Below are 26993 nucleotides of genomic sequence, written 5' to 3'. Positions count from 1 at the left end.
CATGAATTGCTTAATAAAGCAAATTAGATCTTTACATTTACTTGGTTGAATTTTTGTTTTTATCAGAAGTTAGTTAGAAACTACTTAGAAATTTAGTTATAAGCCAAATACTAAATACAGTACTGAACAAGTGAAATAAATCAGAAACAATGAAATATACATATAGCACAATACAAGTATATGTACAAATGTGTACATGAAACCTGTTTTACATGGATAATTTAAGGAAATATGCCAAATGCATTAGAGGATGCTTTTCAAGAGAGCAAAATGAGATTATATATTAAGGAGGAAAGGGGATACAGGACTTTTGGACAGACATGTTGATATTGTAAATAAGAGGACTAATAACTGTGCATTTAGATCCAAAAGACAGTGGGGAGTTAACTTCCATAGCAAACAATGAAAACTTATCCTATATAATAAAAGCCAAATATGCTAAATGTCCAGTTGTCCGTTCAACCAATCAAAGCATAATATGCTAATGATATGCTAAGGCCACTCAGGGGTGGGGGGAGGCACTTGGGGGCAGGACTAGCCAGGGGGAGGGTCTACTCAACTGCTCACTATGACATGCACTGACCACCAGGGGGCAGATGCTCTGGGCTTGAGTGAGACGGGCCAGACATGTCCTGGAGCCCTCCTTCAGTCCCTCCCTGGCCCTGATTGTGCACTGGTGGGGTCCCTTAGCCTGGCCTGCGCCCTCACGCAATCCAGGATCCCTCAAAGGATATCGGAAAGCCAAGTTGAGGGACACAACTGGGTGCACGAAACACCATATTGCTACCCTTGCCTTCCCTTTACAGGACGTTGCTTGCCTCTTGGGTTCAGCGCCATAGTACGTACCTCTAACAGAGGCAGTATGGTTGTTTGGCATCAGTTCTTCAAGGAATCTGACATCTAGCACGGCCAGATTGATGAATATTTGAATGAACAGCTTATTAGAACACTGTATGAACACTGCACTACATGCAGTGGAGAATGCTGGAGCTGGAAGAGACAGGGGTTGATATAATGCCAAGCAGTCATCAGGGGGATCTGAGATGAACTAGCCCCACACAGCTCGTTCGTGGCAGAGGTGAGGCTAGAAAGCATTCATTTATCCACTCAATAAATATTGAATGCTTGCTCAGAGTGCTAGCCTGAGGAGGCAAAGTCTTGGAGGAAAGGCACCAGCTTCCCCAGTCCCTCCCCAGACCGCTGAGGGAGCATGCAGGAGAGTAAGATGGGGACAAGGTTCCCAGAGAAAAAAAAGGGGGGGGGGGGGGAGGTGGGAGTTGAAGAAGAAAGAACCAGGAGAGCTGGGGAAGGACAGAGCAGGGCAGAGGGAGGCAGCGGCGCGCTCCTCAGCCCTTCCGGCCCGTTAGTTCCTCCGCCGCGCCGCACGGGGGCGCTGCCGCCCTCCTCGCGCCCTTGGCCCCGGCGGCGGCGCCGCCCGCGCGCCTTCTCCCGGCGGAAATGCCCGCGCGGTGACGGAGCGCCGGTGGGCGGGCAGAGAAAGGGCCAGAGCGAAGGGGGAGGGCCGGGGAGAGGCCCCGGGCGGGAGAAGGCGAGCGGCCAGGGTCCGGCGGGAGTGCGCTGAAGCCCCGCGCCGCGCCGTCCCACCTCCCCGCGCCCTCCACCGGCTCCGGGGCGCGCGGCGGCGGCGGCGGCGGGCGAGGGCGCCTGAGGGGCCCCTGGGGCCGCGCGCCCGGGGGCGGCCGCCGGGCTCGGCGGGGCGCGGGGCCCTCGGCGGCGCTGCCCGGCTCCTTCCCCCCGCGCCGGGCGCTGGCGGCGGCGGCCGGGGCGGGGAGCGGCGCCGGGCCGGGGGCGGGCGGGGGCGGGGCGGGGGGCGGGCGGCGGCGGGGCCGGCGCGGCGGAGCGGGCCGCCATGGACGACAAGGCGGCCACCAAGGAGCTGGACCAGTGGGTCGAGCAGCTGAACGAGTGTAAGCAGCTGAACGAGAACCAAGTGCGGACGCTGTGCGAGAAGGTCAGAGGGCAGCGGGGGCGCTGGGGCGGAGGGGGTCGTTCCGGGCGGGAGCTGTCGTCGTCCCCTCCCCGGGCTCCGGTGCCTCCCGGCCGGACACTCCCCGCGGCCCCGACCGGAGGGCCCGTGAGGACGCGCGGGGAGAACGTGACCCCGGCCCGCGCCCCATGATTGATTGGGGTCCCTGACCCCGCCCGGGGGGGTCAATGCCACTCCCCGGGGGGTCAATGCCACTCCCCGGGGGTCAATGCCACTCCCCGGGGGTCAATGCCACTCCCCGGGGGTCAATGCCACTCCCCGGGGGTCAATGCCACTCCCCGGGGGTCAATGCCATTCCCCGAAGGGTCAATGCCACTCCCCGAAGGGTCATGGCCACCCCGGCGTCTCTCGGGCGGACCGGACCGGACCGGCAGCTTGTCGGAAAAGGCGCCGGCCGTGAACCTGGACGCCGTTCCCGGCCGTGAACTTGACCCTGAACTTGACCCTGCGGGCTTTCGCAGGTGACGGGACGGGCGGGCCCTTGGGAAGTCACTGACTTGTGTGCCTGGAGGTGGGCGTGGGGGAGGCTGATTTCCAATCACAGGCTGGCTTTCCTTCATTGGAACGGACGGTCTTCGCGTCCAGAGAGAGGCTCTTGGAAGCAAAATGTTAATTTTTCAGAAAGAAGGCAGAGATAGTCTTACACTTGGCAGCAGCGCTTGCTCCAGATGATGAATGGGGTATGCGTTTTTCCCCTGCAGGGCAGCTAGCACAGTGCAGAAAGTTCTTTCCCCTTTCTGTTATGTATGTGATGTTTGTTCTTGTTCCCAAGTCATGAAGTATGCAGGGGGTTCACTGTTGGCAAGCTGGGTGTGATCTCAGACAACTTTCTTCATTCTGTAGCCATTGGTGTGGGGGGTTTTATTGTTTTTGTTTTTGTTGTGTTTTTTGTGTGTTTTTTGCCTCTGGAATTATTTTGGCCTCGATCTTGTTTACATTAAAGTCTAGAGTTTTTCCTCATTCATCTTTTATACTCTTGAACTAATGTGTGTATATTTTTTATGTAAAAATGTCCTAGGTGAAGGAGTCACAAGGTTTATTCTTTAATACGGTTGGGTGGGTGGGTGTTTTTAAGACATAATTGACAAGATTTGGTCACTATGTGGAAGTCAGGATGCCTCAAAATGCACTGGAGAATGAGAGACTTTGACAGTTTTATTAATAGGGCACTCTTAAAATTAAGCAAGGGATGGAGGGGTAGTAGCTAATATTAAGTAAAAGTAGCGTTTTTAACAAGTTCCTTTGTATCATAAACACAACGTTATTTAAATCGGAGAATTTATTTCTGTAAATAGAACTGCCAAGCAAATGGTATTTTTCACCACATGAACTGTTTACTTACAGCTTCAAGTAGACATTCACCTTTCTTGCATGATAACCTATAATTTCATGAACCTTAACATTTACATTTTAAATCTCTCAGGCTCTAGTATCAAGTGAAATGCCCAGTGTTGAAATTAGCTGAGTCCGTTAACCTCCGTGTGAATATTGCATATAGATTTGAAGTTGGAGACAGAGGTGGCAGTTGAATCTGTTTTCCCTTGGACTCTAATAATTACAAGATGTATTCCTAGAGAAGAATATTGTGCCACTAAATCACACTTGATTCTTACTCACTTAAGGAAGCTTGCTGTAGTTGCAAGAGAGAGTGATTATTTTTACTTCAGTTCTTAAATAAATTGGACTACCAATACCTGCAACCTTATAGGTATATTTAAGCTTATATACTATTCTTTTTTTTTTATCTTTGCATATTTGTACTTCTGCACTAAACATGACTTTTTAAGTGAAAATCCTCAGTCATTTATTTTTGTCCTCCAATAGGATGGAGAAATACATAGGATTCCTTTTCCTCTACCCTCCTGAGCCCTGCTTACTATTGCAGCCCTTTTCTAGCATATGTGGCATCCCTTTGTGGTACTGTACATACATTCTGTCTTCTAACCATAGTCTACTTCTACCGTGTTTCCCCGAAAATAAGACATCCTCCGAAAATAAGACCTACTTACAGGTTTCCTTCTCAGTGAAATGTAAGGCATCCCCCGAAAATAAGGCCCTCCTCCCTAGGCTAATCATGAGACATTTGGTCCACTGATTCTGAAAGAAATAGAGTAACAAGAAATTCACCAGGAAATTCAGGAATTGGATTGTTATGATGATGTTCCAGAAGATGATGACATGATTGTCATTGAATAAATGAGTAAATTCTTGATACTGTAGGATTCACAGTTTGTCTGCTTTGTGTTGACAACTACCATACTACCGTACAGTATACAGGTAATAAATTTCCTTTATTTTCATTTAACAATAAATGTGTACCGTATTCTTCTTCATGGAAAAATAAGACATCCCCTGAAAATAAGACCTAGCGCATCTTTGGGAGCAAAAATTAATATAAGACATTGTCCTATTTTGGGGAAACAGGGTACTTTATATATCTACCCCATCCTCCTTTTTCCTGCCAAGTGTGGTATTTATGTGCGAGCTCTAATAGTCAGCCCAAGTTCAATCCCTGGCTCCCAGCCTGATAGCGGTCCTGTGTCATCTCTTCACGTTTCTGATTCCTCACCTGTAAGACCAGAGTAATAATATTTGCCAGTCTCCTGAAATGGTTGTGCATATTAAGATACTACCCGGGTAAAGTCCTGACAAGAAATAAGCACCCAATGAGTATTCAGTTATGAAAAACTAAAAAGTAAAAAGCTACTTCATCTTATTTTAAATTTGTCGTCCTATTTTATTTTAGAAAAAGATGCAAAATAAATAGGTGGTTTAGTATGACTTCTCTTGTGAGTGGCACTTCAAAAGAGGTTTTCTATACAGTGGCTAGAGAACCCAGAAAAATACGGTTTCAGTATTTCTTGTCGCTGTTATCTGAAGCATAAAGTACTGAAATTAGTAGCAATTTTATGAAAGTAACTTTACTCGCCACTTGGTCTACTTAATTATTACTTGCTCCACCCTTCCAGGGCAAGAATGACAGGCATCTAGAAAGGGTATAAGAGAAAATTAAAAGTTAAGCCAAATTATATGAATCATCTTTTTGTTTAATTCTTGCTAACTAGATTTTAGATTTTTTTTTTTTTTTACTAACTTTTTTTGGGGGAGGGTGATTATTGGAAATATTTATTACTCTGTAAAAAGTTTCTTTATATGATAGTGGGGGTTTTTTGTTTTGTGTGGGGGTTTTTTTTTTTCTAAAAATTAAATATCTATTCTAATTCAAATTACATAAAAACTGAGTCATCTGAAATTAAGACCGAGGTGTACTGGTAAAAGACCTATTTTGAGGTACTGGCAAAATAAAGTCCATCCTACTGCCAATTGGAGAATAACTATAAAAAAACATGGGTATGAATAGTTATGGTATGTTTGGCCTTCCAGGTTAATGTCTTATCTATAGAAAATTGTTTGCATAAAATAGTAAGACATATCATCTGAGAAGACTAGCTCTTAATATTAACTTAAATTAGCAGTCCAACTGTTGAAGCTAATTGTGAATTTGATTTCCCATATGTGTGTAGAGAACTGGCTTCCGGGATTCATTCCTGCAGCAGCACAGCAACTGTAAAAGATGTTGTGCCTACAGAGCCAGCCTGGCGCTGTGCAGGACGTTCTGTGACTAGAACTATATTTAACTCTTGGTAGAGGCTCTTTGACCCGATAAACTTTCTTTTATTTTGAAGAACTTTGGTGAGGAGACTTTACATAAGTAGGGAAACTTAGCTTGTTTGTGTGTTAGCAGGTCATTATTCTGATTACAAAGTGCCTACTTAGAAAAAATGTGAGGCTTGTATAGGGATATAAATATGAAAATTTTACATAGGACTACTGCATCTGTTTCTGGATTCCGGCCTCAGCCTTGTAATAAGCAGAATATATTTAGGGTATTACTGACTTTCATTAATGTGAAATAGCAGGCCTCAATTTCTGAATACCGAAAACCATCGAAATGAAGATTAGATCTTGAAACAAATGAATGATTTTTTAAAAAATATATTTTATTGATTTTTCACAGAGAGGGATAGAGAGCTAGAAACATCGATGAGAGAGAATCATCGATCAGCTGCCTCTTGCACACCCCCCATTGGGGATGTGCCCGCAACTAAGGTACATGCCCTTGACCGGAATCGAACCTGGGACCTTTCAGTCCCCGGGCCGACGCTCTATCCACTGAGCCACACCGGTCCCGGCCAAATGAATGATTTTTGTGAGTTAAGAAAAATATCTTGGATTACTTTTCTTTGGTAGATTGTAGATAAATTTTTTTTTTTTTTTAATTTAAATGGTGGTTTTAACAGCCAAAAAGCCTAACTGGTACCATTTTAACTTCTCTTGAGCAAGGAGTAGTGTCAGTTTGGTGGACCATCAGTAAGTCTAAAATGGTGATGTAGGAAGTAGCTCCTTTCTTTCTCACTATAACATACAATGACATGATTACAATGCCATCTCTGAGGTAAAAATCCAAATCTACTGACTGAACAAAGTATCATTTTCCATACTTATGTAATCCAACTTCAAAGCAGACAGGTAAAGAACCTGCTAATGAAGAGAAAGCAGACTTTAAAATCAATCATTTCTTGGCTGCATATATGTGTTAAATTACATCCCTAGATAGGTAAAATGAAGGTATTTACATTATAAACTTCCTTTTCACATGGAGTAGTTTTATTGGCTAATTATGCTTTTTCTAATGTGAAAATCTTGCAGAAATATTTTCTTACCCTTTTCTGCAGGATATAAATGCTATAAAGGAATTGACAAAAGAAGTCCTTCTTTTGTTGAAAGGAAATCAAAATGTCAGAAATTGAAGATAAGATTAATGCCAAAACAATCACTGCATTTTAAACTATTGATATATAAACTATTTTCTGAACTTAGTTTTTCTAAGAATGACATGAAAATCACACATAATCTATAGATTGTGTATGAGAAATTTGAGCCTACATTAGATGAAATAGGGCTTTTGAATTGTTTTGAACTGATTTCCTTCTAACTTCTCTTTTTTGTAAATGTAGTGAAATGGTCCTTTAAAATAATTATACCATGCCTTTATTCATGATCAAATGTTGTCTAATGTTTCCTGTATGTTGCTTTTCAAGTCTAAATTTCCCTAATGATCATTCTAACCAGGGGAATGAGGTCTGTGCATCACAGATACAATTTCCTTTCTAGGGAATGGGGAAGCTCAAGCTGATGCTGGTTTGCTGTCTCTTGTAATCTGGGCCAGGTATTGTCCTTGGCAGTCTGGCCTTTGACTGAAATGCTTTTGTGATAAAAATAATTAAATTATAATCTTGAGGTACATTTTGATGTTACCAACTTGTACTATAATAACACTATGATACAGTCTGATAAAAATTGCAAAATTCCATTTAAGATCTATTAAATAATATTTTATACAAAGACGGTCATTTGCTCTGAGAGTGGGATGGCAGTTGAAATTAAGTGTCTTTCACCTATTTGACCTTAGATGAAAGTTTATTTGAACTGACATAGCGTAGAATTGGATGGGGTTTTTTTTTGTTTTTTTTTTAATGTTCAAGATATACAGTGTGTGTACTTTTTAGTTTAATTTTTCTCTTCCTGTTTAATAAAGGAATAATTAAAAAGTTGCTTCTACCTTTGAAAGATTTCCACATGATATTTATGTGCTGGATAAGGAGCACTCAAAATTGGTTCAGTGTAGTCTTGCCCTTCCTTTAGTAGCAAAAGAGATCATTGTTTTGTAGGAAATAAGAAAGGAAAGAGAGTAGTAGGAACAGTTGAATAAATGTTACCACTGTGAATTTACACCATACATTTAACAAATTTCAGTGATGTTCTTATGTGATAAGACCCCATTCAAAATGCTGTGAACAGAAGAGGAGACATGATAGATTTAATAAAATGTCGGGCAATGAGTCTTGCTAGGAAGAACAAGCAGAGGGTAGGGGAAAGGGATGGACTTGAGCTTAGGAGGCTCTTTAAATAGAATGGTCAAGGGGAAACTTGCAAATTCTTCATAACATGATTTAGTTTTGTAGGCTAAAAGGATTAGAGGACACAGTTCCCAAGACTGCCCTTGCTTCGGACACCAATTGCAAGTTTAGCGTGTCCCCAGACCACTCTTGGGTTCAGTAATTCACAGGAGGATACACTGAAAGCTGTTAAACTCACGATCAACAGTTTATCACAAAGAAAGAATACAGATTAAAGTCAGCCAGTGAGGAGATGCATGGTACAGAGGTCAGGAGGGCTGGTGTCAGTAATCTGCCCTTCCTCCCGAGGTGGGACTGATACCCGGTCACCCAAACCCCCCATTGTAAATCATGCTGCTGGACTGCCCAGTGGTCAAGGCCTGCAGGCAAAGACTCATCAAGCAGGACATTCTGGGGCCTAGATTTCCTCCCCGTAGCCAGGGGTAAAGGCCAGAACTCTTGGGGGTGAGGTTAATTTGTCACTATACAGGCTTTTACGTCAACAAATTTTAGGTGAAAAGAGCTTAAATAAATAAATAAATAATGGCAAAATACATGAAGAAAACATGGGTATCAGAGTATATGATATATATCAGAGTATATCATGTATTCCAAGCTTGACTTTGCTTGGCATTCATACACTTGACTGTTGTTGAAATAAAAAGAAAGGTTTGTTTCTTTGTTCTGTTTTGTGTGTGTGTGGTTTTTTTTTTAAAAAAAAGAGCAGAACCTTTTAACTAAATGAGAACAGCACTCTGCTTACGTTAACCTGGCTCTGTAGAATTTTTAACTTCATTTACTCTTGTTTCCAGTTTGTTCTGTGGCTCATTTTAGATTAATTTGCCTAGGGAGTAGGGATAACCTATAATGTTTTATAGCAGATAGATATGTGCTAAATAGAGGTGGAAAAGAAAATAATTTGTACTCTGACTCTGCCAAAACCAAATACAGTAGCTTTCTGTTAAAACGACTCTGGCAGTGGGCACCAATGCAAAATTAGAAATAGAATGCTACCTGTTGGGAGAAAGGGGTGTCTTGAGTATATTTACCTGTATATTCTGCATTCCTAAAACATTGATAGAAGGGGAAATTCTTTGTTCATCCTGTTATATGTGAATATTATTCCCAAATCTTCATTTTCTCAATTCTCTTCCTAAGAGAGATTTGATTTATAGCAGCAAGAATATGTCTTAAATGAGTGAGAGAGGAAACAAGTTTGAATGAATTGGGTATACAGCAGTGCTTGCAGCAATAACAACTATTTACCTAAATGTGTCCATGCCAAGTGGCACTCACCATCACCACAGTTCTTCACCTTACAGGATTCAATTTGGTCTTATCCATGTCTTAGAGATAACTAAACTTTGGGTGCTAAGTCACATTTGAAAACACTCGGGAGAATTACGCGGAGAATCACAAGGTGTACAGGAAGGATTTAACAGAGCAGTCCTGACACCGCCATCTGTGGAAAGGCCTCCTTTCAAGGTTGCCCTTGGCTGGTGTCTGGAAATTTGGATTTGTGAAGGGAGGATTTCCACTATTCCCTGTTAAGACTGGTTCACTGTGCCTAAACTGTTTATGCAAGCAGTGTGCTTTATACTGAGCACATTCTTTCTTTTTGACTGTGAATTTTGTTGGTACATGCTAGGCGGAGGGTACCTGTGTGACCAAATCTCGGGCACTCGGTCTCTAATGAGCTTTCCTGGAAGACAGCATTTCAAGTGTGTTGCTGCACGCATTAAGTGCACTTAGTGACTCCATGGGAGAGAGCTCATGGAAGTGTGTGCTTAATTTACTCAGGACTTTGATCCATATGCCTTTTCCCTTTGCTGATTTTGCTTTTACTGTAATAAATCTCAGCCTTGAGTATGACAGTATGCTAAGTTGTGCAGGTCTTTGAGAAATGCCACCAAACCTGGGGATGGCCTTGAGAACCCCAGACACACAAAGGTTTTTACATTGTGGATTTAAGTATCAGGTGAACTGTACATTTCTACCAATCCAACGCATTCTTTCCCTGCAGGCAAGCAAAAGTGACCTCAATATAAGATCACTTGGTGAGCTAGGACTCAGAAGAAAGAGTATGAGTTATACCTTAAGTGTTTAAAAACAGAGGGGTTTTATAGAGAGAGAATGAAAAATTGGACTGGCTCACACTGGCCTGACCAAATATTTTCTTCACTACTATGTAGATAAAAGCTCAGGAAGTATTGTAAAACACAGATACACACACTGTATATCATCATATACAGTAGGCTACCTAAGACCCCTGTCAATTCCTGAAAAAAGGGATAGTTCCAAACCCTCTATACACTGTGTTTCTCCTATACATACCTATGTATGATAAAGTTCTAATTCATAAATTAGGCAGTTAGGTATGAACAGAAATAACTAGTAATAAAATAGATCAGTTATAGTAATATGTACTATAACAGAAGCTATGTGAGTGGCTTTGGGGCCATTGGTGAGTAAAATAAAGGTTATTTGAACACAAGCACTGTGATACTGGGATAGTTGATCTGATCACCCACATGGCTCAGTGACTAATGGGAGGGTAGTGTATACGTGGTGGGTACACCTGACAAAGGCGTGAGTCAGGCTCTGGGCGAAGTGCACGAGACTTCATCATGACTCAGAACTAAAACTTAGGAATTGTTTATTTCTGGAATTTTCCATTTAATATTTTCTGACCTTGGTTGAGCTCTGGTAACTGAAATTACAGATAAGGGGTAACTACTGTATCTTAACCAGTAGTTTTGTACAGCCTGTGCTGGGTTAAGATAATACATCCTTGAAAGAACAATTGAATTGGGCATTTACATTTTGGGGCTTCTTATTTCTCTATTTAAACTAAGACAGTAATAAGTTATCATGGTTGTATATAAAGCGGATTTCCTTTTCAGAGTTGGAACCATCAGCTGAGTTGTGTGTGTTTTAACCTAATAAATAGAAGGCGTCAGCTCCACCTGAACTTTCTAATATGTACTATTCATTTTTATTATTTTTCTAAAAATTGAGAAGCTGTCTTACGGAATAAATTTGGTTTCTTTTCTGATCTTAGACATTTCTGGGCCATTTTTCAGACCCTTTAGGAGATGCTTAATCTCTAAAATTTCCTTCAGTTCTAGTAGGAATTACACCTTCAGCGACTCCACCCTCTTTCCAGCCACATTTGTGATTGATTGCGACAGCGGGGAACAGTGCCTCTGCTGGCCAATGAGGTGTGGCTAAGTGGGCCCGTGAGACTTCTGGGAAAGCTTTGTAAGATTGGTAGGCAATGTACACTCGGGTCTTTTGACTATTCTGCTTGCTTGCTTTTATCTTTTTTCTCTTTTCTTCCTCTTTCCCTTTCCCTTCCCTTTTTTCTTTCTTCATTATCACTCGAGGATATGCTTTTTATTGATTCGAGAGAGAGAGAAAAGGGGGGGGGGGGGGAATGAATGTGAGAGACCAACACCAATAGGCTGCTTCCTGAAGTGCCCCAACCAGGAACTGAACCCTTGACCCTTCCATGCACGGGATGATGCTCCAACCAACTGAGCCACTCCATCTGTTCTGCTTTCTTACTGATAGGATACCTGATACAGTGCCCAGAGATGCACCCACCATTTTATGTCCATGAGATGGCAATTCTGTTTATTAAGGGTGGCAGAGAAGGTGGGTGGAAGGAGTCTGCTGCCCTGAGGGCTCTTGCTTGAGCAGCTGTGTCAGTCCTGGGCTGCCTACCTCAGTCTTCTTATGTGAGAAAAATTAACCCACAGTTTAAGGCTTTTCCCTTCAAAAATTTTTTTCAGTGACATGATGATCATACATACATACATACATACATACATAAGTAAATAAGAGAAGCTGAAAGGATATACAAGGTTGTTTCCAGGTCTTGGAAATCAGGAAACAGACATAAGTCTTGACTAAAGAGTGGCAGAGGTGACATTACAAATTAGGAAAGGATGATGCTGCATAATAAATAATGCTGACCAGTTGGTTAACCATGATGAGTGATAAAATTAAAATGAATCCCTACATTATACCATACAACAAATTACTGCTCTGGATCGAAGATTTGTTAAATGTGAAAGCAAAAGCTTGTGGAATAAAAAGAAATACAGGAGTGCCTTTTTTACTTCTGTGTAGGAAACCCAAATAGCCCAGACCATAAAGAGAGGAGAGTGATAAATTTGACTATCTTAAAGTTTAGAAACAACAGCAACAACAAAAAACTTTAGTAACCCGAAGCAAAATGAAAACAGCCCCAGACTATGAGAAGATATTTAAAATGCATAAAACCAGTGAAAGGTAAATATTTATAATGCTAAAAATAAAACTGGTACAAATCAATAGGGAAAATATAAACAACCAAGTTGAAAAATTAATGGAATTTTGGGAATAGATATCTCACACAAAAATAATCTCATGACCAATAAACATGAAAAGCTGCCTTGTGAATAGTGTTAGAAGTGCAAGTTAAAAGATACTATTACACACCCACTAATTGACAAGAATGATAGTCTGCTGGTAAAGATGCAGAGAAATAGGAACTTATATGTAGAGAAACTCAACATCCATGTTTTTAAATGCTCTTTAGATTATTAAAGCCCTAGAGAGGCAGAGAAATGTCTGTCCCTAAAATTTCACTCTCCCACCAATCTTAGCTCTCTACTGGGTTCTACTCTAAGCTTCATCCTGAGTGTTTGGCTTTTGTTGCCCAGTGTCACTTTTGCTACCATCACTTATCACTGTAGATTGTTTCTTACACTTAGTTTGTCCTTCATGGTTTTCTGTTAGTAATCTCTCATAGAGCTAAAACTGCAATAAATAGTTTATTGGAATTATACATGACTAGAGGCCCGGTGTGTGAAATTTGTGCAGGGGGTGGGGGGGGAGGTCCACCTCAGCCCAGCCTACACCCTCTTCAATCCAGGACTCCTCAGGGACCCCTGAACTGCCAGTTGGAAATTCCTCTCACAATCCTGGACCACTGGCTCCTAACCGCTCACTTGCCTGCCTGATCGCCCCTAATTGTGTCCCCCCACAAACCCCCCCTCCCCACCAGCTTGATCACCCCTAACTGCCTCTGCCTGCCAGCCTGAACACTCCCAAATGCCTCCCCCCCCCCCCCCCGCCTGGTTGCCCCAAACTGCCCCCCCCCCCCCCCCCCCCCCCCCCCCCGGCTGGCCTGGTTACCCCCCGCAGCCTGCTGCTTGGTCTTTGGTCGCCCCACTGCCCCCACTGGCCTGGCCGCTCCACACAGCCTGCTGCTCGGTCATTTGGTCTTTCTGCTTTTGTAGATTTGTTTATTAGGGACATTTAAATGTAAAATGAGCCATGTGATATATGACAATTAGCGACTGCTTTCTTTCACTTAATACAGTAGTATCCCCTTATCCACCTTTTCACTTTCTCCAGTTTCAGTTACCTGAAGTCAACCACAGTCCAAAAATATTAAATGAAAAATTCCAGACGTAAACATTTCCTAAGTTGTAAATTGTACGACATTCTGCCCTAGCTGGTTTGGCTCAGTGAATAGAGCGTTGGACCGTGGACTGGAATGTCCCGGGGTTTGATTCCAATCAAGGGCACATGTTCAGGTTGCAGGCTCAATCCCCAGTAGGGGGTGTGCGAGAGGCAGCCAATCAATGATTCCCTCTCATCATTGATGTTTCTATCTCTTCCTCTTCCTTCCTCTCTGAAATCAATAAAAATATTTTTTAAATAAAAATGAAATGGGAATAATCTTCAAAAATGGAAATGTGTTCTGGATGATGGCAATGCATTGTGCCAGGAAGCATTGGACCTATGAGAAGACTCCAGCAAGGAGTCCCCGAAATGAGTAACCACATTCACATAACTTGTTATTACAGCATGTTGTTAGAATTGTTTTATTTTATTTTTAGTTATTGTTGTTAATCTCTTACTGTGTCTATAAATTAAACTTAACCATAGGTATGTAGGTATAGGAAAAAAACATAGTATAGGTTTGGTACTCTCCGTTTCTAGCATCCACTGAGGTCTGGGAACTTAATCCCTGTGGATAGTGGGAGATTACTGTGTAACGTTTTTCACATCAGCAGCATGTATCAGTACTTCACTTCTTTTTATTGCTAAATAATACTCCATTGAACAGAAAATACCACATTTTATTTATATATCCACAAATTAATCGATATTTGAGTGTTTTCCACATTTTGGTTATTGTGAATAATGTCGCTGAGAACATGTGTAAATGTAACTTTTCATTCTTCTCAAATATATATATATAAAATAGTAGAGTTGCTGGGTCATGGAGTAAGTCTATTTTAACTTATTGAAGTTTTCCACAGCAGCTGCACCATTTTCATTCCCACCAACAGTGTGTGAGAGTTCCAGTTTCTCCACATTCTCCCCCACAAGCACTTGCTGGTATCCATCTTGTTAGTTTAGCCATCCTAGTAGGTATAAAGTGGTACTCATTGTGATTTTAGAGTTATGATTTTATGAGGCACATTGCAGGCCCCCACCCCCAGATTTTCTCTTAATACATAAGAAATGATGCGTTTAAGTTTGTGATAGAATGTTTTTTTAATTGTTGATTTCCTTTTCCTAACAGGCTAAGGAAATTTTAACAAAGGAATCAAATGTGCAAGAGGTCCGTTGTCCGGTCACTGTCTGTGGAGATGTGCATGGTCAGTTCCATGATCTTATGGAACTCTTTAGGATTGGAGGGAAATCACCAGATACCAACTATCTGTTCATGGGCGACTATGTAGACAGAGGTTATTATTCAGTGGAGACTGTGACTCTTCTTGTGGCATTAAAGGTATGATTAATGAAGTTTAATTTTTTTTCAAGCTTTAAGCCAGCAAAAGGCAAAAATGTCAATATTGCATATCATCTGTTCTGTTTAATGATTTATTCAGTTTATAACCCCTTAAATAATAGTTGATTTTACATCTTTTAAAAGAGAGATGAGAATACTGCATTAGACCTTTCCTGCCTGCTTCTGGTATATCATTCTCTTGGGGAATCCATAGCTGAATTTTAGAATCATTTTTTACTTAGTCACTTATCCCTCTTGTTTAGTCAATTAACAAGTCTTTTTCTGTTATCCCTGTCTTTCTGTTTTTACTGTCTCCATCCAATTTGTATCTTTATCACTTCACACTCTAATTATTGCAATAGCAATAATATTAGTAACTAATATTTCTGCCTCCAATATCTGACCTCTCCAAATTTTCCTTGCCCTTGCATATGCTGCCAGATTAAGTCTCTTTTATTTAGCAGTTTTGTCTTGTATATCTTTAATTTTCCTGCTAGTAGTTGGTAGCATAAACATTTTGTGTCAAATCAAAGAATTCCAATGTTCAGTCTGTCTCCATTTATTTTCTTATCCAGTTTCTTCACAAAATTATTCTGATTTCTTACCTCTTCTGTCAAGACTCAACTCAAGTTCTTCTTCCATGAAATCTTCAACCATTTTAGCCTTATTCCTTTACTCTAAATTACCATGAAACATATTGTCCCACCCCTTTTTATGTTACATAGCAGTTTATTGCCTTATGTTATTAGTGCACATACCTCTTTGGTGAGATATTGAGGAGCAGAAATCATGTATTGTACTTGAGGCAACCTCACCTAACTTTAGCACTGAGTTTAATGCTGGATATATATGAAGGATGCTTAGAAAATATATATGAATGGAAGTATGTATTTGCAGTTTTTGGTTAATTGGTTTACAGAATCCAATGCTTTTCATAACTTATCAGACATATTCCTAATTACTGTGCTATAAGGGATGTCTCTATATTTTGATATGGAAAAGACTATTATTACATTTGAAATCTTGCCTAGATTTGGTAAAGGCCTGTTTTTGTTGGCAAATACAATCTTCTCAGGGGAAATGGAAGTTGAAAAGGGGAAGAGAAGTTAGTCTATAGAGGAGTTTGTCTTGGGTCCAAATCTATGCTCTTCATTATCCATTTAGCAGTAAGAAGTCACATTGGTCTGGGAAGATTTAGAAAACTAGTGATAGTTTGAAGATGAAGGTATTTAAGACAGAATCAGATACAAGTTTATTATAGTAATATAGGAATCAGTTAATAAGGATTCCAATGAGGGTGGTATAAATAGTAATGAAAAAGAACAGCTACCTGAAATATTTCACCATAATTTAATCAATCAGACTTGGCTAGGTATGAGAATATTTTTTACTCTGAAAAGGATTTAACATTTAATTTACTAGCAGACAAAAGAGCCATTTAAAGAAATAGGTCAGAAGTTAATATATTTAACATGACACTAATAAAAATAAGATTTGTACCATGGGTGTTTTGTATTGTTTGCTTTTTCTCCAGGTGCGGTATCCAGAACGCATTACAATATTGAGAGGAAACCATGAAAGCCGACAAATTACCCAAGTGTATGGCTTTTATGATGAGTGCCTGCGAAAGTATGGAAATGCCAATGTTTGGAAATATTTTACAGATCTGTTTGATTATCTTCCACTTACAGCTTTAGTAGATGGACAGGTGTGTATGTGTGTGCTTGCATGGGGGTGGAGGATTGGGTGTTGGGATGGGATAAAAGTAGGGAAAGATTTTCTCCTAGTTATTTAGGGTCTAGATTATATGGTGTGTTTTTTCATCTCCTTAGCTTTTTCTTGCCTCTTTCTCTTACACTCAAGATTTCAGAACAGGGATTTGGATAAGTTACATGCACATGTTCATGTTGTCAGATATGTGTTTAAATCTTTTGACCAGATAATATTCATTATTTAAAACTCAGCCCACACAGCATGGCTAATGAGCATTGACCTATGAGCCAAGAGGTCACAGTTCGATTCCCAGTTAGGGCACATGCACAGGTTTCGGGCTCAATCCCCAGTAGGAGGTGTGCGGGAGGTGGCCAGTCAGTGATTCTCTCATTATTGATGTTTCTCTTTCTCCCTTTCCTTTCCTCTCTGAAATTTAAAAAAAAAAAAAAAAAAAAAAATTCTTTTTAAACTCATTTATTAAGGAGTAACATAAAGTAGCATTAATTAGATAAAGAAACTTATGCTGACTATACTTATCAGGAAGCATCTCATCAAAATCAGGAGAAAAATGTCCTCTAACACTTGTATTATTATTATCTCTGATTCCAAATCTCTAGAGGATGGACATGGGGATAGGTGTTTTACCACTCCCCAAAATAAAATTTTTTTTCCCCACTAACTTGTACCATTCGATTTTGTTTTGGAAATTCTAGCCAATTCACTGAGCAATAAAAGAATTAAAAGGTATAAACATTAAGTAGAAAAGAAAAGCAAATATTTTTGCAAACATGATTATGCACTCAGGAAAATCAAAGAAAACCTGAAAACTGTTGAAATCAATAACAGGAATTTATAGGGTCTTTATTATAAGAGAAGAAAATTTGTACATCAGCAACCAATAGAAAATGCAATGATGGGTCATATAGTGTTGGGATTATAAAGAAAAAAGACAAAAAATACATTTAAATGTTAACAGCCCTCTCATGTTTTTGTTTTATTTTTATTATATCTTATAAATTCTCCACAATGAATATTTTAAAATATTATTTTGGAAAGAGCTATTAGGATTGACATTTGTAATTATTTGCTTTCCATTAAATTTTAGCACTTAATAAGTTCATTTTCTTTATAAATTCATAAACAGATTTTCTGCCTCCATGGTGGCCTCTCTCCATCCATTGATACACTGGATCATATAAGGGCCCTGGATCGTTTACAAGAAGTTCCACATGAGGTAAACTTACTTGAAATTAAAAGAAAAAGAAACATAACCACATTGTAGTTAAGCTTAATTAGTTAAATATGAGTGCTAATAACTTACAATATGTACCTTATGTTTTTGGCCAGGGCCCGATGTGTGATCTGTTATGGTCAGATCCAGATGATCGTGGTGGCTGGGGTATTTCACCACGTGGTGCTGGCTATACGTTTGGACAAGACATTTCTGAAACATTCAATCATGCCAATGGTCTCACACTGGTTTCTCGCGCTCACCAACTTGTAATGGAGGTATGTCCTTTTCCTACAGGATGGCAATCTGTGTTTCTGACAAATACATACGTCTGTAATAAAGCCTTCATGACTTCGAGTAGTAGAAACATTCCTCACCATTACCTAAGTGAGAGGAGGGAAAACTTGGCCTGCTTTAGCAAGTAAGGAAAGCACTGGTTTGCTAGAGCAAAATTGTAACTCATTTTGAAATCAGAGTCCTCAAGTTTGAGTATTTTAATATTTGCTTTATTATTCAGTTTCTTCTTTCCCCCTTCCCTGCACACATTTACATTCTTTTGACTGTTCTAATATCAGTTGCAGACATGATGCTCATTTGCCCCCAAATTTCCATGTGTATTTGTAAAAATGAGGACTTTGTCTTATATAACCACAGGATACTTGTCACAGTCAGTAAATTTGCATTGATCTAATACTTTTATCTAACCTAAATTCTTTATTTAAATTTTAATTATCTTACTAATGGTCTTTAGTTGACTATGTATATCTAAAATCTAATTCAGGATGATGCTACATTCAGATTTTCTTTGTTTTATATAATCTTGACTTTTTTAAAGTACAAGCAGTTTTATTTTGTGTAAGTAGTTTTCATTTGTGATTTAACTGATCTTCCTTACGGGTATAGATTCAGGATATGCATTTTGGTGGGTATGCCACATACTGATGTGTCCTTTTCAGTGTATCATACAGGGGTCATGAAATTGACCCTAGTGCTGGTGGTTTTAACTTGGATAACTTAGTTAAGGTGATGCCTGACAGATTTCTCTACTATGATGTTACTAATTTGTAAATACTAAAGGAATATAAATAGAAAATAATACTTCCAAACCAATAGGAGTGACTTCAAAATGTAAGAGAAACTTCACAAACCAAATAAAGCAAGAGGAGGAGTGAGAGCATAATAAAGAACCTCATGCTGAGGATAAAGATTATACTGAGAATAAGTCTTAATTATATCAGTTTAAATGGTTGAAATGTTTATTAGAAGAGGAGACTCAAATTGGTTAATCAAAATTCATCTATACCTTGGGATTTATATAAAATATAATGATTAGAAGTAGAGGGATGGAAAATGCTATATTGGTATATCAATTAGATAATTGTCCAGTGTACAGCTAACCAGAATAGGCTCTAAGACAAAGAGTATAACTAGAAATGAAAATAGGTTATTTGAAAAAACTGACCCAGTTCTCTAGGAAGAAATAATTCTAAATTTGTAATCACCTAAATAGAGTCAAAATATATAAAGCAAAAATTGACACAATTTAAAAGGAATAATTTAAGAAGTCTTCCATATAGTGTGAGAAATTGAGTACACATCATAGGCAAGATCACAAGCATAGATTAAGCCAGAACAAAGCATTTACTAAGCTCCATGTAGTAATAAAATCCTGTACCCAACAGGTGCGTATTCGTGCAGATGCACAATATTAATGAACCATACTATATAAAGTAACTTAGAAGACTGCATTTCCACAGAAAATACTTTTAATTTCTAAGTTTAACCTCTCTTTGTTGAGATTATGATTTTTTTTTTTTTCCTTTAATGCAGGGATACAATTGGTGTCATGACCGGAACGTGGTTACCATTTTCAGTGCACCCAATTACTGCTATCGCTGCGGGAACCAGGCTGCTATCATGGAATTGGATGACACTTTAAAATATTCCTTGTAAGTTACTTTTCATTTTAATTGTATATGATCACTTTTAGAAGGAAAATTTAGAATGTGATATAGAATTTCTGCTTCTGGAATAATGAAGATAGCAAACTATATCTCCCCAATAAAAACAGCTCAGCTAGTTAGCTAGAGAACATTATTTTCAACAAGTATTTCAAATTTTTGGAAACTGTTCTGAGTATATACAGCAGACAGAGAAATACTATCCTAGAAAAATCTAAATTTGGGTAATAACAGCCAGAGTTTGGAATTTGAGCCACAACTCCTTCCCTAGTCCTGGATCACGTGTATGGAAACTGCACTAGGCACTCTGCTCTTCGTGGGTATGGACAAAAAGATGGGGGCTTTTTCCCTTCCCCAGCTCCCAGTTTTAGGGATATGGTTTCACCTGGTGGGGGGGCATATGCCAGTATATCACACCTACCCCAGGCCTGGGTTTCAGACGCTCTGTTCCGGAAGGTGCAGTCAAGCAGGCAGAGGTTCCCTTCCGCTCTCTAGCTCTCAGGGTGCATGGCAGACCGTGTTCTTTCCCAGCTCCTGCTCATAGAATAGGAGTGTCACTAGAAAGTAGGTGAAAGGTGATCACCAGGAACAAACTTCTAGTTATAAAGTAAATAAGTTATGAGGATGTGTAGTGTACACCACAGTGACTAGTTAATACTGTACTATATATTTAAAAGTTGCTAGGAAAATAGATCTTCAAAGTTCTCATCCCAAGAAAAAAACCTTGTAACTGTGTGATGATGGATTTTAACCAGACATATTGTGGTAATCATTTTGTAGTGTGTACATTTATCGAATCATTATATATATAATAATATATGCCAGTTATATTTCAATTTAAAGAATGGGTAACAAGATGCTGGCTTGCACACTAGCTTCAGCAATATATATATATATATATATATATATATATATATATATATATATATATATATATATACACACACACACACACACACAAACACACACACACACAAACACACACACACACAAACACACACACTAATGGGGGGGAGGGGAAAAACAGCTCTAAAGCAACTGAATAGAAGTTCTGTTCAAGGTGAGAGGTGACTCAAAAAGTTCTTCAGCTCTGCCTGAGGGAACTCGTCTCTCTCATAATACTACCGGTAGTAGCATCGAGCAAAACAGCAGAACAAGGAGAAAAATAATAGAAGAAAAATGAATAGAGGCTCAGAAATGTAGGTGACATTTAAGCACACCAATATAAGTGTATGGGAGCTCTAGAGGGAGAGGAGAGAGAAAGGGGACAGAAAGAATATTTGAAGAAATCATGGCTGAAAGTTTCTCATATTTGATGATAAGCATTAATTTGCATACCCTAGAAGCTCAACTAACTCTAACTTGGATAAGTTTAAAGAAATCCGTAACTATACATGTCATAGTTAAAATGCTGAGAGTCTAAAAGAAAAATGTTGAAAGCTGTAAGAGGAAAATGACTTACAAAAGGGAATATAATAGGTTGATCAGCTGACATCTCATCAGAAAGGCAATGGGACAATATATTCAAAGTGCTGAAAATAAAAACTTAGCCAAGAATCTTACATCCAGCAAAATTTCAAAATGAATGCAAAAGAAAAACGTTCCCAGAAAAGCAAAATGGAGAAAATTCAATGCTAGCAGACCTGCCAAGAGGGTCTACTTCAGGCTGAAGGCAAATGACACCAGAAAGTAAATCAAATGTCTGCGCTCGCAGACAGTGGCAATTGTAAAAGACAGTACGATTATAACTTTCTTAACTGATTTAAAACCAGTTGCATTACACAGTATGGACACATTCTGTAAAGTATAGTTGAACTTATAGGAAATGTAATATATACAAATGTAGTATATTTGACAGTAACAATACATAGCAGTGACACTACATGGTAACTTAAATCCTAAGGAAGAACATGAAGAAAGTAAAAATGAGGTTAATATAACAAAAACTACAAATACATACTTGTTCTACTTTCTCTTGCAGCTTTATTGTCATAATATGTAAAATAAGTATCTGAGGGTCTGTAACATGTACAGATAAACTATATAACATCAGTAGCAACAAAAGGGAGAATGGAAAGGAGTAAACTTCTATAATGAACTACAATTAAGTTAGTATAAATCTGAAATAGTTTTAAGTTAAATTGTGCATTGTAAACTCTAGAGCAGTGGTGGGCAAACTCATTAGTCAACAGGGCCAAATATCAACAGTATAACGATTGAAATTTCTTTTTAGGAGCCAAATTTTTTAAACTTAAACTTCTTCTAACGCCACCTCTTCAAAATAGAATCACCCAAGCTGTGATATTTTGTGGAAGAGCCACACTCAAGGGGCCAAAGAGCCACATCTGGCTTGCGAGCCGCAGTTTGCCGACCACAGCTCTACAGCAAACACTAATAAAATAATTTAAGAAAAATAATTGTAGTCTAGCCAGTGTAGTTCAGTTGCTTGAGCATCATCCATGCACCAAGAATGCATTCCTAGTCATGACTAGATTCGATTCCTAGTCAGGGCATATGCCCACATGGTGAACTCAATCCCAAGTACGGGGCATACAGGAGACAATGATTCTCTCATCAATATTTCTATCTCTCCTCCATTCCTCTCTCTATAAAATCAATTAAAATGAAAACTAATTGTAACGTTATTAAAGAAATTTAAGTGTTATACTAAAAAATATTGTGTTAATGAAAAAGCAGGAACCAAGAAACAAAGAACACACATTTTTTAAATAGGCATAAATTCAGTCATATCAATAATATTAAATGTGAACAGTTTAAGCAATGCAATCAAAAGGCAGAGATTATCAGGCCATTGTTGTTTTTTGAGATCATTTTATAATATGATGTCTACAGGAAACAATTTACATTCAGAAATACAATACAGTTTACTTCTACAAGTAGGTTAGAAGTAAAATGATGGGAAAAAATTTACCATATAAATAGCAACCACAAGAACACAGTACTGGATACACTAATGACAGACAAAATACATTTCAAAACAAAAATTGTTATTAGACACGAAGAAGGACATTTCATAATGATAAAAGAATCACACCACCAGGAAGATATATCAACTATAAACATGCTCTCAACAGCAGAGCCCTAGAATATATTGAGCAAAACTAACAACCGATGGAAGACCTAGACAACTCAACAATCATTGGAGACTCTGTTATACCACTTTCAATAATAAAACTAGGCAGAAGATAGACAAGGAAATAGAAGACTTGAGAAACACTATAAACTAGCCATACCCAACATCTACAGAACACTCCATCAACAGCTGAATACACTCTCCTCAAATGTACATGGAGCATTCTCCAAGATGTACTGTATGCTAGTCTATAAATCAAGCCTCAATGTAAGGAGATTAGAATCACAAAGTACGTTCTCTAAATACAATGGAATGAAATTTGAAATCAATAACAAGGAAAACTGGAAAATTTGTAAATATGTGGAAATTAACATTCCTAAATAACCTAGTAGGTCAAAGAAATCACAAGAAAAATTTGAGTTGAATGAAAGTGAAAACAGAATGTACCTAAGCTTAGGGGTTACAGTGAAAACAGTGGCCTATATTAAAAATCAAGAAAGATCTCAAATCAAAACCTAACTTTACACATTAAGGATCTGGAAAAAGAAAGGCAAATTAACCTCAATGCAAGGAAAGTTTAGTGTAAAAATAAAATGAAATACTATGAAAACAGAAAATCAACTAAACCAAAAGTTGATTATTTTCAATAAAAATGTTGATTATTTAAAAAAAAAAAAAAAAAAAAAAAAAAACTGGACTGGCTAAGAAAAGAAGGATGAAGATTCATTAACAAAGTTGCCTTACTGAAATAAAAGGCATTATACGGAAATACAGTGAAAAACTATAACAATACAGCTAGGTAACTTGAAAGAAATGCAGAAATTTCTAGAAACTACCAAAACTGACTCAGTTAGAAAATGAGTATTTGAATAAGCCTGTAACAGGGAAAGAAATTTAAATTCATAATTTTAATACTTCCTACAAATAAATGCCCAGGCCCCATTGGCTGCTTTGGGGAACTGACCGAACATTTAAAAAGGAATTAACACCAGTCCACAAAACCTTCGAAAAACAGAAGAGCGGCATTACTTCCAGCTCATTCTTTGAGGTCTGTGTAACCCTAATACCGAAACCAAAGACATTTTAAGGAAACTACAGATGAATACTGTTAATGCATTTTGATATAAATGTGTATGTACAACTGAGTATCAGCAAGGTGAATCCAGCAATGTATATCATAAAAAGGGTTACACATCATGGCCAAGTGGAATTTATCCCAGGAATGCAAAGTTGGTCCAAAACGTGAAAATTAATGTGATAAACTATATGAGTAGAATAAAGGGCAGAAAGCACATAATCATCTCAGTAAAGCCAAAACCCAGCACCCATCTGCATATAGAAAAGCCTAAGCGGCCGCCGGTAGCTATGACCCGCAGTGACCACACAGGCAGATGCTCAATGCAGAGTATTGACAACAACTTTGTAGAGTGCCCTCTTGCACCCCGGGACTCCTTGGGGTTTTGGCCAGATCCCTGCAGGCCAGGCAGAGGGACCCTACTGATGCACATCCACCAGGCCTTTAGTTCAAAATAAAAATAATCAATTACATAAGGGGACTTTCTCATCCTGATAAAGGGCATCTACAAAAAAATATGTGATATCATTTTTTTAAAATATATTTTATTGATTTTTTTTTACAGAGAGAAAGGGAGAGGGATAGAGAGCTAGAAACATTGATGAGAGAGAAACATCAACCAGCTGCCTCCCGCACACCTCCTACTGGGGATGTGCCTGCAACCAAGGTACATGCCCTTGACTGGAATCGAACCTGGAACCCTTCAGTCCACAGGCCGACGCTCCATCCACTGACCCAAACTGGTTTCGAATGTAATATCATTTTTTAAAATATATTTTTTAGCCAAAGCCGGTTTGGCTCAGTAGATAGAGCATCGACCTGCAGGCTGAAAGGTCCCAGGTTCGATTCCGGTCAAGGGCATGTACCTTGGTTGCGGGCACATCCCCAGTAGGGGGTGTGCAAGAGGCAGCTGATCGGTGATTCTCTCTCATTAATGTTTCTAATTATCCCTTTCTCTTCCTCTCTGTAAAAAAATCAATAAAATATATTTTTAAATATATATATATATATGTGTGTGTGTATATATATATATATATATATATACACACATTTTTTTAATTGATTTCAGAGAGAAAGAGAAAGGGAGAGAGAAACACCAATGATGAGAGAGAATCATTGATTAGCTGCCTCCTGCAGGCCCCTACTGTGAATTGAGCCTGCAATGTAAGCATGTGCCCTGACCTAAAATTTAACCGTGGCCTCCTGGTTCATAGGTCAACACTCAACCACTGAGCCATGCTGGCTGGGCTAACTATTCTTAATAGTAAAAGGCTAAATACTTCTCCCTAAAAAAATAAGCAAGTTTGCTCTTGGCACTTCCATTAACTGATGATAATACTGTAAACGTTTTATGCCAGGTACCACACTGGACATTTCATCTGCTTAAATTTTCACCCTAGCTCTGTGAGGTAGTTTCCTGGAGAACACCAGCAGTGACTTGTCCATTCCAGTCATAATATTGACTTGTTTGTTTACAAATTCAAATCCTTTAACTCTCGGGTGTTTGTTTTTGCCATTTTCAGCCTTCAGTTCGACCCAGCACCTCGTCGTGGAGAGCCTCACGTCACCCGGCGCACCCCAGACTACTTCCTGTAAACCCTCCGGGAAAACCTGCCTTTGTATGTGGAAGTATCCTGGCTTTTTAAATATATATATATTTAGAAAAAAACACGAGCAACAGTAATCTAACTGTATCTGTAACAAATTGGGATCTATCTTGGCATTAAACTATATCATGGACCAAAACGTGCCATACTAATGACGAGCATTTAGCACAATGACGAGCATTGACTGAAATTTAGTACAGTTCTAGATCAGTCGATCTTAACAGTTTGCCTGCTGTATTTGTAGTAACCATTTTCCTCTGGACTGTTCAAGCAAAAAAGCGTAACCCCTTTATCTCCTTTTGCACTTATTTGGAAATTTTAGTTATAGTGCTTAACTGGCATGGATTAATAGAGTTGAGGTCTTATTTCTAAGAAAAAATTCACAAGCTAACTTACACGTAATCCATTACCCTTTATTTTATTGAAATGTATAATTGAAGAAAAGATTCTTTTTGGGAGTATGTTGTCATAACATTGAAAGAGATTTTCCCCTTCATTTAAACTGAATTACTGTTTTATGTTGGTCTGCATATTTCTGTATATTTGTCATGACATTGCTTGCATCCTATTTGGTGTACTGAGCAAATAAACTTTTCATTTTAAACAGAATCATTGATTTATTGTGGTATACTTGAAAGTTTTATTTTGAAATTAGATATAAAATTTTGTAGTGAACAATTGTGTTGAGGCTATTTAAATTAATATTCTTTGTATAGGACTTATTTTCATAAGAAAAAAAATCAAATAGTACTGGATATCTTTTAGACCATTAAAAAACCTTTTTTCTAAGCATTCATTATGTAACTTGTGTCTTCACATGGATTGTATGCTAAAACTGTAGAATATTATATAGCTAGGAAGAATCATTTATTTTTTTCTTCTTCAATCCTCATCTGAGGATATGCCTCCCTCTGATTTAAGAGAAAGGGGAAGAGAGAGAAACTTCAATGTGTAAGAGACGTCAATTGGTTGCCTCCTGTACACACCCCAATGGGACCGAACCTGCAACTCAGGCACGTGCCTCAACTGGGAATTCATTGAAAATGGTCATAGACTTAAACATAAAACCTGTTACAAGCTTTTACAAGAAAACACAGACCCCTTTGAGACCTTGGGTTAAGCAAAGATTTCTTAAAATAACCCACATAGTGCTCTTTATGTCTTTGTATAGATTCCTATTTCCTTCTGGTTTGTCTTCTGCCTTAAAGACTTGTTTAAGTAGTTTAGGCCTGTGTAACCCTAACACAAGTCTGCTGGTGATGAATTTCTTCAGCTTTTGTCTTAAAAGTGTTTCAGGTTCGTTTTTGAAAGATATTTTTGCAATAGAAGTCTATTGTTACTCAGACTCGAAGTCCATAGACCTCAAACTGTACTACTGATGGGCTGGCTGCTGCTGCTTTGTGCTTAGGATAGGGGTGGAGATGCCAGGTTTTCCTGTGTGCCCGCTCTGCCCTCAGCTTTCTGTCAGCCCTGCTCACCTGTATCAGAGAGGGCCTTCTTCCTGCTCTTACACTTCCCCTGTTGTTGACTGCCGTCATTACTCCCCAG

At 39.0% G+C, this 26993-nt stretch overlaps 1 protein-coding gene across 2 annotated transcripts; it reads left to right on the top strand.

Moving 5' to 3' along the window:
- Positions 1–1497: 1497 nt before the first annotated feature.
- PPP2CB (protein phosphatase 2 catalytic subunit beta) lies at positions 1498–26054 on the top strand. Of its 2 annotated transcripts, none has more exons than XM_084879148.1 (7): positions 1498–1972; positions 14555–14764; positions 16299–16472; positions 17622–17711; positions 17825–17986; positions 19539–19657; positions 25362–26054. In XM_084879148.1, exons 1-7 carry the CDS (start codon positions 1871–1873, stop codon positions 25432–25434), a joined length of 930 nt encoding a protein of 309 aa, XP_084735274.1. In that variant the 5' UTR covers positions 1498–1870; the 3' UTR covers positions 25435–26054. The 2 variants fall into 2 exon arrangements, with proteins under 2 accessions (XP_084735274.1, XP_084735275.1); XM_084879149.1 differs by lacking the exon at positions 1498–1972 and adding an exon at positions 2323–2688.
- The last annotated feature ends 939 nt before the right edge of the window (positions 26055–26993 follow it).

Source organism: Pipistrellus hanaki (assembly GCF_964339955.1).
Source record: "Pipistrellus hanaki genome assembly, chromosome: 3".
Lineage (NCBI taxonomy): Eukaryota > Metazoa > Chordata > Mammalia > Chiroptera > Vespertilionidae > Pipistrellus > Pipistrellus hanaki.
This window is presented reverse-complemented; position numbering and strand designations above follow the sequence as displayed.

Bases quoted from the DNA above. Each gene is read 5' to 3' on its own strand.
- PPP2CB (XM_084879148.1), top strand. From the start codon at position 1,871: ATGGACGACAAGGCGGCCACCAAGGAGCTGGACCAGTGGGTCGAGCAG. The intron at 16,473-17,621 runs GTGTGTATGTGT...ATTCATAAACAG, and splicing joins CAGCTTTAGTAGATGGACAG to ATTTTCTGCCTCCATGGTGG. The intron at 19,658-25,361 runs GTAAGTTACTTT...TGCCATTTTCAG, and splicing joins GACACTTTAAAATATTCCTT to CCTTCAGTTCGACCCAGCAC.